Genomic DNA, 19,967 nt, shown 5'->3' with positions numbered 1-19,967 from the left:
CATTTCTACTGTGTAGAAACACATAGATTCTCTGCCTGAGAATTTTGTAGTCTTCTGAAGAAAATTTCTAACCCCTCCCCTTTGTGGTCAAAAGCAGTCGTTAATCCTGCATCAAAGTGTCCAGCACTTAGCACTCACCCATGAAGTGACGCAGCTGATCTATTCAGCCAGTTCTGAGATTGTCTTTTACTGTCTGCAGGGAGGGCTCTGCCATGTCCTGTAAGCTCAGAATCCCAAAGCTCTCCCAGGTACACCAATGACTACCACACTTTTCTCAAGTGTGAGAAAAGTGTTGTCATTTTTAAATGAGCACCTGGTTGCATACCAAACTCCTGCACTACTTGTGTGGCATTTCACTACGTAACCCTGACAACAGCATGGTTTAAATTATTGAACTAGCAAAGATGAGAAAAGCAAAACAAAAAGCCCCTCTTGGGGTACAGATGATAAGGAATTGCTGGGAAGTGCTTGCAAGAAGCTGCAATCATCACTGTGAGGTCAGCTCAGCTGGGTGATCTGACCTGAGGCTGATAGCATGTCACTAAGGTCAACAGAAGGTGTGGAAGCGCCATGTGTGAAGAGTGTGGAAGGAAATCAGACAGAAATGGTACAGGAACTTGTTCAATGTCTTAAAAGCTAGGAACAGAGAAAGATCTGTTGGGTTTTGAAACTCACTTTGGGGTTATGAGGTTCATGTTTTTCAGTTCTATGTGTTGATGCCTGCGCTGGAAAGAGCACACCCATAGCACGTGATTCTGTGACAGGATGCTAAGTGCTGCCTTGTTTACCTTTTTCTTCTAGTTTTGCAAGGTTAATCCTCCCAAGCCCAAAACTTGTGGTTCCTGCACCCAGAGAAGAACCTTCTAGCAGAGTGTTCTTGGGTCTGCAGCCTAGAAACTGTCTTTCTAATTTAAAAGCTGCCCAGACCTACTTCCAAAATATACTACACGATGGTGCAATAGGTTTGTTGCAATCCTGCAAAACTGCCTCAGAAGTGGCTCCCACCACAGAAGCCTGCCTGTGAAATACTTTTTAATAAGGATAAGGAATATAAAGCCAACATGTCTTGATCTGCACTACCATTTTCTGAGGGTGGGGATGTCAGACTTTAGGTTTTCCATTACTTAATGTGATCTCTATCTGACAGCATGTCCAACATTACAGTAAATGGAATTTTCTTTGCAACTTTTCTCTTTAGGACAGTGAACTCTTGACGTTCAACATCTCCCGGCACCAATCGTGGTGGAGTGAAAATGGTCCTGGCTGTGTAAGGAAGGAGGCTTCAATGTCTGGCATCAAGGGGCTGGACAGCCATTCCTACATCTCTGTGATAGGCTGTGCTCTGGAGTATCGGTACATCGAGGTCATGCACAGCTCCTTCCAGATTCTGATCGCAGTAAGTGCGTTGCTGAGAGCACCACAGGGTAGTGATTCTTGAGGAGATGCTGGGTTTTGGGTTTAGTTTTTTTTCGGGCACAGAGGCTGGCCTCTGTTTCCCACCCCAGTTTGTATCATCTGATTGCAAAAGCCTCTGTGACTGTTTTTTTGTTTGTTTGCTCTCCTGTTCTCTTATGAACAATATTGCTTGAAAGAATTGGAAATGAATACCAGCAAACTTTTGCCTGAGGTAATGCATCATGTGCAACTGTACAATAACAAATCATTCTGCGTCCCTGTTGGGGTGTAGAAATCCATGTTTTGACAAGGACAGAGACCCTTCTGAAGGAGGATTTCTCTTAATATACATGACTTCGTGATGGGTGCTGGAGCACATATGTGCACATTTGTTGTGAAGAAATTAAAGGGAGAAGATCCTTATATCCAGAAAATAAAAGAAGCTTTAAGGAAGCAGAAAGCAGCATATTTTCTTTCTGCTGACACTTAAGATATATGCACTATATGTTTTCATCAACTCTTTCCTCACTGGAGTCTTCCACTGGCTTTTTAAAGTACTCTGCAGTAATTCAATGCCCTTAATGTTCACTGTTGATTAATTGTTTCTCACTTGTCTGTGAAATTAACTGAAACAAAATGTCCATTGTCCTCCTTACTTCATTGGCATTCTTGCATTTTGTAGCTGCATTAGAGTTAGCAGCCTGCATCTTTCTAATCTGCTTTGGTTTGTTACTATGTGGTTAATGGCTTTAGGTACAAACGGACGTGGACTGGTGAAATGTTCACATTTCAGCACTCAGTTTTGGCTTAAAAAAGAAGGTAACTTGCCCTTATTAGATTTTAAAGGATAACAAATAGAGAAATTCCAAGGTTCTGGAGTGCCAATTACTTCTCTGCACGGTTTTGAGACAACTTTCCACTGTCTTGATTCTGCATTTCCTATTAGCTGGGATGATCTGCGTGACCCAGTGAACTGCAGGGGGGGGAAGACTCAGGCCCTGCTCTTGCCATGTCACAAAAAAGAGGCAGACAGAGAAGCTCCTGTTTGCCGAGTTGGCTGGACTCCCTGGCGTGTGTGCTGGCTGTTAATATTTGGTTAGTTCTCCTTCAGGGAAAATGATCTGCATTAAACTGTCCTGAGAGTTGTTTCGATGCATGTCTATGAGAAAGACAAACCTATATGTCCAGAAAAATAGACCCTGTTGTCTTTTATAAAGGGTTTTAGCTGGAACAGGGTTGCTGCTGCTGAGCTGGTGCTGTTCCTGAGTTTAGTGAAGCAACTGGCAAACTTTGAAGTCAGAATATCTCAGACTTTTAAAGTGCAGAAGTATGTCACTGTTAGCATCCTTCCAAAATGCCTGAGTGGGCACAAGCCCCTGGGCCACAGGCTACAGGTTCAGCCAACAAATGGTCCTGAGTTTGTTTGGAATAGACCTTTGTTTTATGGCAGCTTACTAACTTAGGCACATGGCCCTGAGCTGTGATCGCACTGATATATAGGAGTCTGTGTCTCTGGGAGCGTTTTCTCCTCTGCTTCTTCCCAGAGGCACATGACAATATTCTCTGTGCATCTGCAAAACACCACAAAGGGCCAGATGGGGAGATAAAGGCGGGAACTATAAGATAAAATAGGATTTAGGTAAATATTTTCTCTCTCCTCCTTCCTGAGATTTAAGTTGCAGTGGATTTTTGAATCCTAAACCCTGGAAATGAGGCTGAAATACTTGCATACAAGAAAGCCATATGGGCTGAGCTATGGAGAGTGAACAAAATTTCTACTTCTCCTGTAATAAGGGTAGAGTATTGAAGCCCCAGGCCTGTAACTCAGGCCAGTTCTGAAATGCTCACATAATTGTCATGTCGTGGCAGAAATAGAGCTTTTCCTCTCTGCTTTGCTGAGGTAAGGCAGAAAGCAAGCCTTTTCACTTTCCCACTCAGACCTTGTGTGAAAACCGTCAGCCAGTTCTCTCCCTTTTCAGTTTCTGAGGGTCAAACTCTTTGATACCTGCCAGTATCTCTTTCTGTTCTCTTTATCTCCTTTTAAGGCAGATTTTATTATGGGCTGCTGTCCTTCCCAGAGCGCCTGGCAGGTACCGTGCTGCAGACAGGCACGGAGACCAGATCAATAGTACAGAAAACATGACTAGGAACTTGAAGGCTCAGGGGATGCAGCAAGGAACACAACTTAGTTTCCTCCTTGTCTGCTGCACACTTGAGAGAGGAATAGTCCATTCCCTGTTAAGAAGAGCAAGGGGCAGGCAAAATTGTGCTCTCTGTAGCTTTTTTTGCTTTGCCTAATGAATTTTAGAAGTTGTGGGTTGCGGGGTGTGTGTGTGTGTATTCTGGGGTTTTTTTGTTCCAGATACGGTAGTGTGAAATCTATAGTCTTTAACGATGCAGTACCCAGCTGTGGACATTTTGGTTCTTTTCTAGAAATACCAGTTCCTTGAGACTATTGAGAAGCTGTAGTGCACCATATTGTGTACTTGGGGTAAGGCTCACTGAATTCAATCTTGCATGCCAAAGGAGAGGGAAAGCAAACCTGAACCCATATGGTGAGCACAGTGTTGCCTGTCATCTTGACTCCTGCTGACTATATTATCCTGCTCCTGGGCATACATTTGAAGATACATAAGGTCTCAGTCTGCTTTTGCTCACAGCTTGTCTGTACTCCTTGAAGGCAAAGCAACTCCTTTAATCTGGAATGCGATCAAACTTGGGCATATCAGTCACCAGGCATGATACGAGTAGCTGTAGGGCCCAGTATGAAAATATTTCTCGGTGCTTTAGCACAGAACATGTTGGAGGAAAATGCCCATTGTAACATCTTAGAGCCTATACTGGTATAGAAATGTCACTGCAAAACTAATCCTACCAACCCAACTGGGAAATGCAAGAGCAACCAGTTTGTCAGGAAAAGAAATCTGTTTTGTTTTTATCTTAGCACGGATTCATCCTGCGTCTCCCCAGCTTGCCAGCCAGCAGGGAGAAAAGTGATTTCTGGTTCTGAAATACCTGGCATAGCTCTGGGCTGTCCATATGGTAGATCTGGGAGTGGGGAGGGTTAGGCTTTTCCTGAGGCTCCATTGAATGGAATGGAAATTGGAAATGTCTGCCCAACCGAGAGAACTCGTTGCCTGCCTGTCTGCTGTTTTCACTCAAACTGACAGGTTGGAAGGTTCCCAGGAAGGCAGCAATGCAAGCCTTGACAGCAGATGTTATGTGAGAAGCAACGCGCAAGAGATGCTTTGCTGTTGGCAGAAGTTAGATTTTCAGTGGTCATAATTGCATCCAAAGAGTAAAGAAGGTCAAGGAATCAAAGGATTTTGATTGCCTCTTTCTGGCTATCTGGTCACAACAGCTCTTTCACAAGCTGCCTGTTGGCTTTCTTGCAGCAGAGCGCTCTTCGTTTTCCCCCTTTTGCATTGATGAGAGCATACACGCTTCATTAGGTCTGATTAGAAGTGAAACCTAGAATACTTCTGCCCTGAAGGAGGAGACTGCATATATTCTCCGTGGTGGAAAAACAATGGCAAGTTTTTCTATTGAGAGAGGAATTGAAGAGCCCAGACTTTTCACGAGGACAGATGTAGACTAAAGCTAAGGTCTTACACAAGCAACAGTAACACCTCCTAAAATCTGCCCTCCCATCCTTCACGCATTTTGTATACTTCCAGCCAGCTGGTCCCTTTCTGAAGATCTTGCTGTAATTCAGTCTTTCTGGCTCCAGCACTTTAGTTCAATGCTGCTGTTTTATGAACATTTTTCAACCCACTATTAAAAAACTGACTTCAGATGACTGAAGGGCAGAGGGATGTACAGACTTACATTTTCATCATTCCCTTTGGGCACACTTGTCTCTTTCTGGTTTTTCCTGCTCTATTTATTTGCCTGTAGAATGCTTGGGACATCCCAGCTCCACCCTCTTTTGTTCTGCAGCATGTGTGTTCCCAGGCTGTCTGACAGGCTGACTAAACACACCTGCCCACAACATGTGTTCCTAATAAAAGCTTAATTGGATACTTCTGCAGCCTAGAGGAAGCGCGTACTGCACTTGCAGAACAAGTAGAGAAACACCAGCAGAGGCTAAAGCCCAAGAACATTCTTTGGGGAATTAAAGCAATAGCTTAGTGTCATTTTACATCACTGACAGTTTCCCTCCTCTTCCACTTCTCCTACATGATTTGCAAAGATCTAAGAATTACTGTTATTTCCCTGGGACAGTAGAGCTCAAAACCTTCTTTTGTATTGAAATCAGAAACCAAGATGGCACTTTGAGCAAGAGTGAAATCGCTTCCAAATTCTTGGCCTTTGTGAAGCTTTCTGTTCTGTTCATTGCTGCAAAACTTTGTGATGTTTGGGGGCTTGACATATCTTAATCAAGGATGCAGTTAGAAGGAAACCACTGGTGTCTCTTGGAGTCTGCTTATTGCACAATCTAGCAGACTCTTCCAGTGAAGAGGACTGGACAATAAGGAGTGGCATTTCTCCCCTGTAGCTATATTTCGTTCATAATTCAAGCAGAAGGTGAGGCAGGGGGAGTCCCAGGAGTTCATTTAATCCCTGAGGTGATATGTTTAATTACAGTTTTAGTCAGACCATATAAAAATGCAATTCATGTTTACACTGTGCATCTCTCCCACCCTTGCCACTGAAACTCTCCTGTTCTGGCCAGGTCAAAAGACTAGCAAAGCTTCTTTGACTAAGAAGTGCCATTAAACATACAATTTTTTATTGATGAAAATCATGTAAAGAAGGAATGGATTATGAAGTCAATAAAAAGTAAATTTTCAACAGTAAGCAGGTAATTTTCAAACAAAGCCAGGATATACAAGAAATAAAAAAGAAAACCCTGCACTCCAGTGGAGCTGGAACTAGAGATTTAGGGAAGTTCACTTAATTCACTAGCTTTTGATTGGTTTGTTTGTTTTTCTGAATGCAAAAGTTCACCTTAGTCATAAAAGCAAAAACTTGCTGGGTGAGAGGAATGATGGTTGAGGGTTATGAGGCATTAATTTCTGTGCAAAACAAACTTCCCAAGTCAATCTTACTGCTTGCTTGGTGCTTCTGAACTGTGAACGATTTGAGAGGTTTAACAGGTTCCCTGTAACTGTATTAGCTGATAATCATTCATGCACTCTGCCCATAAACTGGGCAGTGTAAGTAATCTTAATTGTTAATACTACCAGGAGTTCCCTGACACAGATATCACATAAGGTTTGTGTGTACATGTTAGAGTATACTAACAGTGTTATTATAGATTATAATAACAGTGAATGCATTTAGAGCTGCCAATTTGCATGGCTGTTAAGCCAAAGTTCCTACTCTGAGGCATGACGGAAAATCTGGGGAAAGAAAAACCTTCCTAGAGCTTCCTTGGAATGAGGGCATACACTCAAGATGCCTTTCCTACTTGGATATTTGTGTGTATGTAAATGGTATGATTTGACCTTATACCTGTAAAATGTAAGAGGCTGGATAGCCAAGCTATACAAATGCTAGAGCAAGTACAAAGAGTATGTATGATCACACTCCTAATTTGATCCCAGGGTGAGCGCAAACGCGCCTACATTGGAGACTGGGGCGTGCAGGCGGGTGGTCAGACACCTCGTGGAATGCTGGGGCACCTTCAAGCTGGAGCAGTTTTTCCAAGAGCACCGATCAGTGCTAACGGCGTTAGCTACCGGGGTACTGCTAATGAGCGCTAATTGGTGATGTCGCAGCCAAGCCTGCGGGCGGCAGCGTGGGGGCGCCGTCAGCACCACGGCCAGCGCCCGGGTCCCGGGCCGCGCCCCCCGCCCCCGAGGGGAACCGAAAACCTCCTCTGGGAGCACAGGGCAAGCGACAGGAAAGGAGAAAAATCTCTGATTACTGATTTCTCTTTGTTTTGTTCTTCTTCTTTTTTTTTTTTTTTTTTTTTTTTTTTTCCCCATCTGCCTTTAAAAAGCAATGGTTCCACTCGTGGTTTTACTCAGCTCAAGGCAGCTGGTGCTCTTTGCAGGTGGAATTGTGCTTTGCATTGGCCATGCATAAGGATCATTTCTACAGTCTATGCATAGTTAGCCCAGTTAGCTGCTGGGCTATAAATTCAGCCCTGACTTGGTACTGGTTAAATTCCCTATTTAGACCAAACCAATGCTCGTTCCAGAATGTAAAGCAACAAGTTGAACCTATGCATATTCACATTCCTCTTCTTCCATCTCTTCCATTTCTTCTTACATTTGCTCTTCTATTTTTTTTCCTTTTGTTTTTTGATACTTCATTTAATGGTTTTCCCCTCCAAGCAAACAGCCTAGGGTAGCATAGTCCGTGGGGGAAGGCAGCATCAAAGATTTTGGACTCTGACTATAGTCCTTTAAAAAAATCACGCTGGCCATTTTAAGACTGCATTCTAAAAGCAGGTAAAATCAGATTGGCCATTGCATCACACCCAGAAGGATATTTTATTTTTTTTTCCTTCATGATGTCCACTGTACTTCATATAAACTTATGACGCAGCCTTGGTTTCAAAAATGCGCAGCAGGGGAATGAGTGAGTCCATAGAGCTACCTCTCCTCCTTTGAGGTACTGGAACACGCTTCCATAAGGCTCATCCAAGAGGAAGGGAGAGAGCTGGCTTGTTGTGCAGACCATTACAGAAAATTGTAAAGGAAATACAAGGTTTAGTGATGCTACAAAAACATTCCATTTCCTTCCAACAAGGCCTGTGTTGTCAGGGAGAGCTGGAGAAATCACAAATGCCTTATAACTCCCCAGTAAAAATCTCATTATCTTGCCTTTTGTTTTCTGGGGTGATGTATTTTTCTGTCATATTAAAAATGAATGGACTCTATTTTTCAAGCCCTACCATGCATCATTCTGTCTTCCCTTAGAGTGGGTCACTGTAAGTTACATTCTAACTCTTGTTCAAAAGAATTGAGTTCACAGTGGAAAACAATTATGTCTCACAATAACTTTACTAATAGAGTTACTGTCAGCCAAGAGCTTGCTAAGTGGGGTGTTATATAAAGATGTAAAATGAAGGATGGAGAAGATATTTGATTAACAGGGAGAAGGCAAAGCAAAACCCTGCAGGATCTAGAATGCTTAACTCCTGTAGTACCAGCAGTTTGTTTCTTTAATTCAGGCTGAGTAACAACTTGCTACTGAAACTGAATTGAGACAGTTCTGATACTTTGGAGCTTCTATGAACTATCAACTAAGGACAGACCCACCCAGCTACTTTAAATTGCTTTTTAAATGTTTACTCTAGTATTCTGCTCTAAAGACTACTCTGACCAACAGGTTGACGCAAGGGCCGCACCACGCCAGGATGGCTGTTATTTGAGAGGCACCCTATTATTTTACTCTTCCTTCCTTCCTTCTATCTGGTTCCGTGGAGTTGGCAATTTACTGCTAACCTATGCAATTTTTGAATTAAGCCCATTGCTATCATTCTGTTTCTCACCATCCTCTGACCCATTTACTTTGCAGGCCCAATGCTTGATTAGTCCACAAAGAAATGTTCACTCTCCAAAGACAGAAAGAACCTTAGAAATCATAGAGCTATACTAAGGCTGGGATTTCTTTCCAATTATTTTTGATCTCCAAGCCTAAGTTACTAAAGACTTCAGTGTCTCTGAACATTGTTGCCAGGACATCACCATTTTTCTGGTTAACTAAGATTCTGTCTCAGCTGCATAAAAACTACACACACCTTGTTGGTAGCTCCTGCACTTCTTTCTTTCTCTTCCCTTGCACAACTCTTATGACAGGAATACGGAGTTGATCAGCTCCTGTCCCTGGGCCTCTGTTAATAAAACCTACCCCTGTGGGTCTGTCCTGTACCTAGCCATCTGTCTAAAAACGCTACATAAGGCACTCTCCTGCACCCCTATCACCTCTTACAGAGAGTAAACATAGCATTGCTAGTTTCAGTGTCAACAAAGCCAGCCCATGTTCTCGCCAATCATTTTAACAACAGCAGGCTACTGCTCTGCAGATGAGGATGGACCTTGCAAGTTTTTAGTTTTGAGCTTTGTTTAGTATCTTCCAGCAGTACTTCCAGCAGTGTCTTCCCTTAAGCTTACACCTGCACCCCGTGCCTTACAGCAAATATGACTTGGCTTCACCATTGCAGTAATGCTGCCAAACTGAGAGTAAATATTGGCTGCTGAAGTTGTGCCAAGTGGGTTTTGACCAGTCTCACAAGACTGATGCTAAAATGATTTATTCTCTCTATTTTCCAGCTGGTGGGCTTTGTCTACGCCTGTTACGTTGTTAGTGTTTTTACAGAAGAAGAAGACAGCTGTAAGTATTTATCAACAGATCCCTTGGCAAAGGTTTTACTGAATTATATTTCTCTCTTAGATATTTGTCTGTCAGGACTGAGTTGCCATCAGGCTTCTTTCCATCTCAGCATCCACGTGATATGGCAGTACCTACCTCTCAAAGATCAACTATTTTTACTGTGAAGTTTTTTCCCCCCATGTCACTACGTGTTAGATGCTGTAATTCTGCTATGCTTTCAGCACAGAAAAGCTTGTGTTTGGCTTCTTGTTCAGCCTAAGCTTTACAGAAACTGGGCAGCTTCTTGTGCTCTTAAGCTTATATAGCTTAAGAATAATGTTACTGAAAGATTACCATTGTAATTAAGAGTACCTACAACAAAGAATACAGCCCAGCACTCAAGCAGGCCACCTGCTGAGGATCATATGCCACAAGCTGAGGATGAAGCAGAGCATGAGATTCCTTGCCAAGGACCAACCTGACCACTTAATTTAAAAGCAAAGGCAGTACTGTATTTGAGGAGGAGGAATGAGCTGACTCCATTGTGTTTGGTATACAAATCTCTTAAAAGTGTCAGGCAGTCACTAGGACATGTCAGAGAAGAGCAAAGACTCAGAGGGATCACTTGGGCCTGTAGGATCTATGCAGATATCCATAACCTGATCCTGGATTACTTTGCACTTCTAAAACTCCCTTTGAGACCAATACTTTTACAAACAAAAGAATGAATGCATAGGAGTCAAATAAATGTGAAGTCTGATTTCTTTGGGCAATGTGTTGGGTCTAGGCCAGTTTACTGCAGGTAAGGATCTGATCCAAAGGCTTCATATCCAAGTATCACTTCTGTAAGACATTCACTAGGTTTGTGCAAGTAGCTCTGTGGTTTTAAAGAGCAGCTGAAAAACAACTGCTTTGAACTGAATATTCAAAAGTACGTGAAGAATTTTGGTTTCACAGGAGCGAGATGAGATGCGTTGCTTATCTGACTTGTCCCCATGTTTTTCTGTTCCTTCTTGTGTGGCTGAACTCATTCTGCTGGCTTTATTGATCATTTCTTTAGAGCTTAGCAGTGTACTTATTAAAGGTGCTACATTACAAGTGAATTTTTTTTAAATTACCCTATAGCTCTTTCATTAGCCAAATAGCTAGAGTTCTGAATATTGTAAAGTAGTAACTTGACAGAGCTCATTTTTATAGGAGGGATCTGTAAGGAGAGGCAACCACATGGAAGGAAGTGTTATCTAGAAATGCAGAGCTGTTAATTTCAGGATATGTATTTTTTTTCCACTAACAAATTCCAGTTTCCCAGCTTGGAGTTAAAATGCCAGCTTGAATAATTAACAGTGACAAACCATCAATATTTCACACTCACAGTGGTAGATCCTTCCAGTGACCCGAATAAATTTGAGCTGCGTTTTAATTTTCTCTTCTATTTGTGGTTTCCTTTAAATGTTACTTTGATATGCAGCATGAAGTAATTATAAGTGCTGAGGCACATTAATCAGGAAGCTCATGCTAACGTGATTTTCATGAGAAAATACAGCAGTAGGGATCTACTAAAGCTGAATTGTGGGCAAGAATATTTTAGATGTGCTAATGCACTGTAATATATTGCAACAATGAATCACAGTTAAGATTTTTAAGTGACCTGGAATTTCAGTGCTTCCATGGTTGGGTGCTCAGAAGTTAGGACTTTTGTCCTAGATTGTTACTGAAAATTGCAATTCTTTAAGGTTTTCTACTTTAGACATTCCACAACTGAGGTAATAGGGTTAGTACCTGCCTTTTAAAACTGCGGACTCTCTTGATTTTAAATACTTAAACTCAAAAAGTTTCAAAAGTGGCTGAGAAAAGGTCAAGTCTCACTGGAACTACTGGGAATTATCCCCCCATTAACTTCAAACCTCTACAGATTTTTACCTATTTACTGACAGTTGTTTCAAAATCACAGTATCAGCATAAAGCTACCCGTCAAGATGGAATTTGTGAGAATACATTGTCCTTGAGTTTCTAAACATATTCTAAGAACTGGGGGTTTTACCACTTCCAATATATTTAGTAAATATTTTTTTCTGTTGTCTGTTCACTAAAAAATACCAACTCTTTACCTAAAATTTAAAATAATAGTGCCACCTTCAGGAAAGAAAAATAAACAGGCATTTATATAGTTAATAAGACTGTCCAGTTATTTTCAAATGGCATTTGGACAGGATGGCTTTCACACTTCCAAAGAAAATGCACTAACTTGGCACCAAAAAGCGGCCTAAGCTGGATCTGTTTCACAGGGTTTTGCAAGGCCTGCTAGGTCAGTCACAAATCACACCACATCATACCCCTGCTGCCCTGGCTATGCTGGCCAGCTCAGTAATATAGACTTGGCCTAATTTCAGGGGAGCTAAGAGAGACTTGGAAAATTCTTCTATGGTTACTAAGGGAATTGTTATTTAAAACTTTCCTTGTTTAGTTACATTGCCCTTATGTGAATACTAGAGAAGGGAAGCATTGTTCTTGTTTGTATACAATTAAAAGAAATTGAGTTGGCAGAGGGGATGTGAAAAATATCAGAGCCAAAGATAATGAGGTATTTGCACTTTTCTAAAGCCACTGTTGTCTGTCTTGCAGAAAAGACAAGTGGGGCAAGAAAATTCCCACTTCACTATATAACCTTCACGGGGACTGCTGTGCTGCCAACTTCTCTGCTGGCATTCAGTCATGAGTCATTCCCCAGCTTCCTTCCTTCAGCACATCGCTGAATGGCAGAGGCTTTGTTAGCTCAGTTCTCATGTGAAGTCACAGCATGGTGGCAAGATCCAAGGAGGCTGAGGGAGGCCCTCTCATTTTTCTGGAGTCTCTTGTCAGCTCTGCTTTAAGTCCTATGTTAGCTGAATCTCCTCTTTGGCACATTTGCCCATCCCAGGAGATCCCAGAAAGAGGTCTGTACAGACAGGCATTTCCACCAGGTAATCCCTACCTGAAAAATCATTTTTCTGTTCTCTCACTGATTTTTATGTTATGCCATGACATGCACCAACTTTTTCTTTAATTTCCTTTCAACATTTTGGCCATGTTTGTTTGTTTATTTTAGTTCTGATTTTTTTTCAGTTGATTTCATTGGTGGATTTGATCCATTTCCTCTCTACCATGTCAATGAAAAACCCACCAACCTTTTGTTCAAGCAGACATACCTGTAAGTATCATCTCCTGTGCTAAGAGGCTATGCATGCCTCAGTTTAATGGCTCAAGGGTGCCACAGGTTTGGGGTTTCTTCCTCCATGCACGTTGATTTCTCCAGCAGGCTTTTCAGGCATGGAAGGAGTGAACAAGTGGATAACAGAAGGGGTGAAACTGCCCCTGCTGAGCCCCAGGTTGCCAGGGTGAAGCGGGTGTTGCCATATTCAGCTTATGGCAGTGGTGCTCGATGGGTAGCAGAGCGGCCAGCTACAGGATGTTATTGTAAACAAACTACCGGATGCCTTTTCCTTGAAGAAAGCAAAGAGAGGCTTTTCAGCAGTGAATGGTGCCCAAGCAGGAGCTGTGAGAATGGAAGAGTTGGCCTCAGTGGATGCTGAGCATAAGCCATAGCAATAGCAGAATATGGTTCCTGCTCTCGAGGTTAAATTGTGGTCTGTCAGGCAGAGCCTCAATGAAATATCTTTAAGTGGGGTAAAATTTATGCCACATCTAGTTATTTAACCTGTATCTTAGCTCTGTGGACAGACAGTCATAACTGAACTCTGACCCATACATCACTGCAATTATGATCACTGGCCCTCTGTCATCTTCCAATAATATTCTCATGGTAACACCACAAAATCTGACTCTGTCTTGGGAACAGGGTCTCCTTATATCTGTTTGTACTTCTAGGGAACTTGTCAGGTACAAAGCTAACATACCAGTGAATTAAATTAAAATGAGCATTAGATGGTTTGTATGCAGAATGGCACAAGTTTGTTCCTAAGGTTTCTTTTTTTTTTTTTTTTAAATTCTGTTGTCTACAAGAACAGAAGCTTCTATGTGTAGAGTAGCCCAAGAGTTCAGCTGAGAGATGGAGCAGAAAGAGGAGTTGTCCACAGCAGCTCCTCTCATACCACTAATAGAGATCCATTGTTGAATTCCAGCTTCTGCCCTCTGATAATCCCTCCCCGCTGCTAAAGGCACAAGATCGCACTTTCACACTGTCCACTTAAAAGTTGGTTCTTAATGAGATTCTCAAACACAAAGGCCAGTATTATCTGTTTAAAGCAGCAATAAGATCTGAATTTTTGATACTCTTTAAATCAAGCTGCAAGGCAGCAGTTCAACATGCAGACATTTTTTAAAGCAGCTGCTAAAGGAGGCTGTTTTTTGGGGAATAACATTACTAGACAGCCCTGCCAAAAAGAAAGATGTGAGGATGGGGGAGAAAAGTGGGGCTGAGGAAAGAAAAACTGCCCACAAATAGATATATAGATGTGCCCCTCTAATGTAGTACAGACTTACTACCTACTTTGTCACTGTACACAAGAACAGGAAAAGTAATTTTTGCAAAGCAGTTAAAATTCCCTGTAACTTTGGGGGTTCTATAGCATTATTAGAAGGGATGCTACAAGAGATTAAATATTGATTTCCCTCTCATTTTGTCATAGAGGGATGGAGTTTTCCATAGTCTGCAGAAGCTGTGGAGCTTTAAGCAGCTCCCTGATTTACTAGCTTACTGAAGAAACTGCTTCAGTGCTGAAGAAACATCACTCTTTTGCTGTAAGGCGTTTGAGCTGCTTTTTTTCTAAAAATGACAAATTCTGTCTGTGAAAGAAGCTAGTGCTTATAAATGAAGTTTCCTTCATGGGGAGACAGTAACATGAACAGAAGCTAGTAGTGTAAAACTTTCTTACAAGGGTCTCAGTAAGATGGTAAGCTACTACTGAAGTACACAGATAATTTTGTTGTTCTTCAGTCCCATTCTTCAAACTATCACTTATCTATTGATAGCTTCTGCCAACACAATATAATATTTCTTTCTGGCTAACAGGAGGTGAAAACAGCTGCTGAGCAGTAGATAAGGTGACCCTCTATAAATTTCACAGCAGCCACCAAATAGCAATTTTTGTTTATTTATTTCAGCCTAGCTATTGCCTTTCTTCCACGTGTATGAATGGGAGTAAGAGGAGAAATGGATACTTGATTCTCAACTAATGGTGGCAGGGAGTTTTGCAGTCTGGGGGACTCAGTGCCAATGCCCTTGTACTGATGTGAAAATCATTTCACGATGACTGAAGGCATTTTCTTTTTTTACATCCTGCTCAAGAAGATGCAAAACAAAAAATACATCTAACTTCTTTCAAGTTCAAATTTATACAACAGCTAGGGGTCAGGAACATGGGCTTTCTAGTTGTAACTTTTTGTTAAAGGAAACGCTGAACAAACCCAAACCTGTTCTACAACTACTGACTTGGAGTATCGGCAACCATGAACTTTTGTTTTAGCATCACCCTACTGTCAGCAGTTCTCCTGATAATGCACTTCCCCATTTGCCACAGCTCTTTAACAGGATCACTTTTCTTCATTCCCTAATGGAATTATCCTATTTACTCTAGTTTTATCTATCCTTTTCTGATGAGATCAAACTCTTTCCTCTCCTCCCAATGTGCCCCTTCCCTTGTCCTGGCTTGCATTTTTTCCCTAGTCTCTCTTCTTCATCTCTGCAAATTTACGAATTTTCACAGATCTAAAGACCCCACAGAACAATGATGTTGACCTAGGCCAATGGGCATAGCTTAAGTCCAAGACCAACCCCCACAACCTCTGTATCAAGCACACAGCCTATGAATTGGATAACTTCTAAATATGCTGTCATAGTTCAAATATATTAAATAGAAAACGCTGTACTCCGTGGCAGCCTACTTCAGTGGCTATCAGCTGCTAAATTCAGAATTCAAAATGTATACCCCATTTCTGACCTTCAGCTTCCATCCACTGCACTGAAAGGAGTTCTTAAACACCTTTGCCTCCTACTAGAAGGAAACTATTCCAAATACTATCCCCAAATTACTACTGATAATAGGTACTTCCTGACCATAATCCAGTTATCTCCCATCTTTATCATGGTAATCTACTGACCTCCTTGGCTTCAGGTGCAAGTTTCCAGTTAGTGGAAAACCTCACAGATTATCAAATCAGGTGTGTTTGTGGTTAGTTGTTTGGGGTTTTTTTAAAGCCAACAACAACATAAGTCAACCAAGAGATTCGTACTGTTGCTTACAAAGGCATGATTTAATTGTGCTTCATCTTAATTAGCACCTCCAACACTCACACAGCAACAATGATATTCTATACATAGTTATTTCTATTTCAGGTTCCACAACTGCTTCTGTCCTACATTTCATTGACTGGGGGAGCACATTGGTTGTGATAGGAACTATTTCAAGTCACAAGCTTAAGTAAAAGAGACTCAATTTATCGTGAAAACATTGTTCCAGAAGTTTTACTGTGTAATAGAATTACCCTTAATCTCACTGCTGCTTACTAATCAAGGCACTGCACTAGTTATTTAATAATAATATATTAAAGAATCTTGACAGAAAATATGTTGAAGTCTTCAGTGCATGAGTTTCTGGGTCAAAGAACTTAACCAAAGGACTTTAAATCACTTATTGAAAACCAAAGTTATTCTCCTGAGGCCAAAAGAGAATTTTTCCAATGAATTTTCAGAAGAAGGAAAGGCTGAGCTCATACCTCTCCCTTAGCTAAAGCTCAAACTCAGGCCACACCTGCTTGCACCACTGTCTCCTCTTAGGCTGCGCAGGATGGGACATCAGCTCTGGCTTGCTTTTCTTCTTGTTCACTTGTAGTAACAGAATTCTCATAATTTGAGGCAAGAAAGCATTCTTGCACTGGTAACCGTGGAAGGGTTAACCAAGACAGCTCTGAAGTTTCTGACTAAAGCTGTTCTCTGCAAGTACCCTTCAGTACCTGCAGGACAAACAGGAGGAGGCCCAGATCATCATGATCATCAGCACACCTGCTGCATCCATTCAGTCGTTTGACATCATTCCCTGAATTTGTTTCAGAAAGCAGCACTGTGCAGTATCAATTATAAAGCAGAAGAGTCTCAAAGCATGAATTTGTACGTGATATAGTGCTAAATCAGGAACCTGCTGGATGACAAGAGGTAGCCTCTCTTTAAAAGGTAGAGATGAGCAATAGATTTTCCTGCCTTTTAAGACTGTATTTATAAGACTAAGCAGTGAATTGCACAGTTGTGAGGCTCCAGTCCATAACACTGATCTGGCACCCCAAGTACTACATTACATTAATGGCTTAAGAGCTTTAATTTCATTTTAGTTGCATAGCCAGATTTCACTGACTTGGCTTTCCTTAGATCTACCACTGGAAAAGGCCATATGGTAGCATAGGTTGTGACTTTTATGAGATGTAGGATTCTGTATTGACAGGGTAGCAACGGGAAGTATTGGTTAATTGAATGATCTAAGGCCCCAGTTAGTGATTGCTCACTGTTATACTCCCTAATCAAATCTTTTGTGGTGCAGTCTGCCTGCTAGCCATAGGCAGCTGCGAGCATGCAGCATTAAAGGGCTAGACCCCATGTAACAGTCATCCACTTAGAGCTTGAAAGGAGATTCTTAAATAGAGCAGCTGACACGTACAAGTGCACAAATAACATCCTTCAATTTAAAAAAAAAAAAAAAAAAAAAAAAAAGAATCAAAATTCAGACTGAAACACTGGAGGAGGTAGAGGATGGAACTCCTTCAGGATTTTTCCCCCCACCCACTCCAAACTTTGTTTGATGACAGGAATACTTTACAAAGGAAATTTTTAATTTTTTTTATAACAGGAAAATAAATATCCCATTTTGAGGAGAGAGACAAAAACCCACACAACACAAAATGCTTCTGCTTTTCTTTCTAGGTAGACTTTTTCCTAAACAAACAATTTGCTGAGTATCAACATGAATTTGCAAACTGTTTTGATCAACCTGAAGCTGCATGTTTAAGAGGTGACGTTTCAGCTGAAAACACTCACTCATCTTTACTGCTGGCTACAAAAGTAGATCTGCTTATACTGCTGCATCTACGTAAAAAGCACATCAACACAATCTCAAGAAGCTACTATATTCTAGACATGACCCCTAGCTTTTATAATTCCTAACCAAATTTTAGGCAGCTCCAACTGCTGCTGATACATAGATCTAACACTTTGGCTCATACCTATTCCTTAGTCTAACTGCAGCATATTCAGGTATATGTATAGCATCCCTTCCAGACTTGAAGACTATTTAACCACATTACTTCCAAGCTCTCAATCCTATTTCTCATCTGTAGTCAATATTTAAAAACCCAGAACAGGAAAAAAGTTTTGTCCTCATTATTTCCACATCATTTCAGTTGTCTAAGTAAGCAACTTCATACTTCCTCCACACTGACGCCCTGCCTTCACTTTTTCCCCCCCCCCCGCTACAGGCCTGCGTAAGTAAAGAAGAAGCAGAGGATGGATAAGCCTTGCACTCCACCATCAAAGGTGCTGCAGGAAACAATCTCCTGTGGCCTGGATCTCTGGCAGATGAAACGCAGGATGGTGAACTCCATTCCATTTTTTGTTCCTTGTCTTGTTTTCAAATGCAATGAATGTACATTGAAGAATGGCCATGCGGTTGGTTTTTAATTCTCCAAGTGCCCTGACGAACCATTCCTGCCATAGTCCGGTGGTACTAGCCAATAAATGGCACAGGCCTGAAGACCTCAGGCAGAATGAGTTCACCAAGAGCCTCTCAAGAGATACAGCTGAAGTCGGAGCTGCTTCCTTGCACCATGGATCCATAGAGAAGGAAGCACTGCATAACACCCTGGGACATTTAATCTGTTCTGTAGTTAGTTTCTTCCCCTTCTCCTTTCCCTTGTTGAAAAAGCCTAAATCCCCTAACGCAATTTTATCTCCTCCCTGCCTGTATAGGACTACACTTGAGTTATTTAGGCTTTTTTGGTTTCTTTTGAAGTTCTAGATGAGAGCTCTTCCCTTCTTCTCCTGCCACCCATCCAAGACTCCCTCATTCTCTATTATTTAGACATGGTCAGCACCTTAGCAGTAGGCATTGTCCTGGATTTCAGTGTTCTGTGACCTAACTCCTATAATGCTGAACAGCTAAAAAACTAGTACAAGCACCAAATCTTCACCCAGCATGGAGCTTCGCCCCATTTCAACATGCCAAGCCATTCTCAGAGCAGCTGTACCTTATTCTGGGTTTTACATTAACAGTGGTGCAGCCATATACACAGCTGAAGCCTGCTGCAGGACACTGGAAAAGGCCTAGTTCTTCACAGATCATTGAGGTTTTTGTACCTGCCTTCTTCACCAAGCAGCTGCGCTTATTCCAGGCACAAGCCTGGCAACATCCTGATGGGGGGGGGGGGGTTGTGACAGGATAATTTTGAGGGGAGGGAATGGGCTGAAGGAAAGGGGAAATATAAGTGTAATTAAGTTGCATTAATGAGCTGCAGCAATTAATTAAAAAAACAACAACAACAAAAAACAATGTCATTTTTGTTAACTAAGTCTCCCAGCATGTTCTGGGTCAAGCAGAGAGAGAGCACTTGTCAGCCATCCATGGCATTCTTTGGCTGGTACGTTCCAAGTGCTGTTGTAATTCTTTATTGTCTTACCTAATCTGTTTGAGATTAGTTTGGCATTTCTCAGTAATGCTTTTCAGAAGTCAAGCTAGAAACCATCTAGGGGAAGTGTGCGGGCAGAATTAAAAGAAATAGACACAATGAGTGCTAAGTCAAAGACAGAATGATGAACCTTTCTTGGTCCCATTCCAAAGCGGGGCCATTCTATAAACCCAAGAGTATAAGCAGTAAGGGAACATTTTTTATTTCTCTGCAATTCCATTTTTCCAATGGATTTCCATGGAATTCCATTCCAGATACCCACTACAACCTAACATCCCAAGTTCTGACCAGGTGCAGCTGTGAGTACAAACATTGTCTTCTGTAGGAATTTCTCCTTTTAGTCAGTAGAAGCCACAGCTTCTGACTGAGAAGAACAGACAACTAACTGACAGTCGGTGGTTTGATACTAGTTTCATCACTTGAAGATGAAAAAAAGCTCAATCCTCTTTAAAACAGCTCTGCCTGACAAAATGTAACTACCTCCCAAATTAGTCAATACTGTGCCACCACCAAGTTTAAAAGAAAAGTATCAGTGGAACACAAGCTACTACACCACTTAGCATGCATAGCAGTGTGCATACATGGCCTCTTAGCACCTTTTCCACCTCTTCTTTGATTCATTTGATTTCTGTATTACACTC

The 19,967-nt window shown here is 41.6% G+C and overlaps 1 protein-coding gene across 2 annotated transcripts in view; it reads left to right on the top strand.

Moving 5' to 3' along the window:
* Positions 1-19,384, top strand: part of NKAIN4 (sodium/potassium transporting ATPase interacting 4) — a 63,443-nt gene extending 44,059 nt beyond the window's left edge. Inside the window, exons 4-7 of one of the 2 annotated variants that reach the window (XM_080403983.1) lie at positions 1,199-1,396; positions 9,624-9,684; positions 12,766-12,850; positions 18,121-19,371. In XM_080403983.1, coding sequence (XP_080260109.1) covers positions 1,199-1,396; positions 9,624-9,684; positions 12,766-12,850; positions 18,121-18,130 — 354 coding nt within the window. In that variant the 3' untranslated portion in view covers positions 18,131-19,371. Of the gene's footprint in view, positions 1-1,198; positions 1,397-9,623; positions 9,685-12,765; positions 12,851-18,120 lie in introns of both variants that reach the window. The other variant, XM_080403984.1, reaches the window with a different exon arrangement.
* The last annotated feature ends 583 nt before the right edge of the window (positions 19,385-19,967 follow it).

This window comes from Falco punctatus, assembly GCF_963210335.1.
Source record: "Falco punctatus genome assembly, chromosome: 10".
Lineage (NCBI taxonomy): Eukaryota > Metazoa > Chordata > Aves > Falconiformes > Falconidae > Falco > Falco punctatus.
This window is presented reverse-complemented; position numbering and strand designations above follow the sequence as displayed.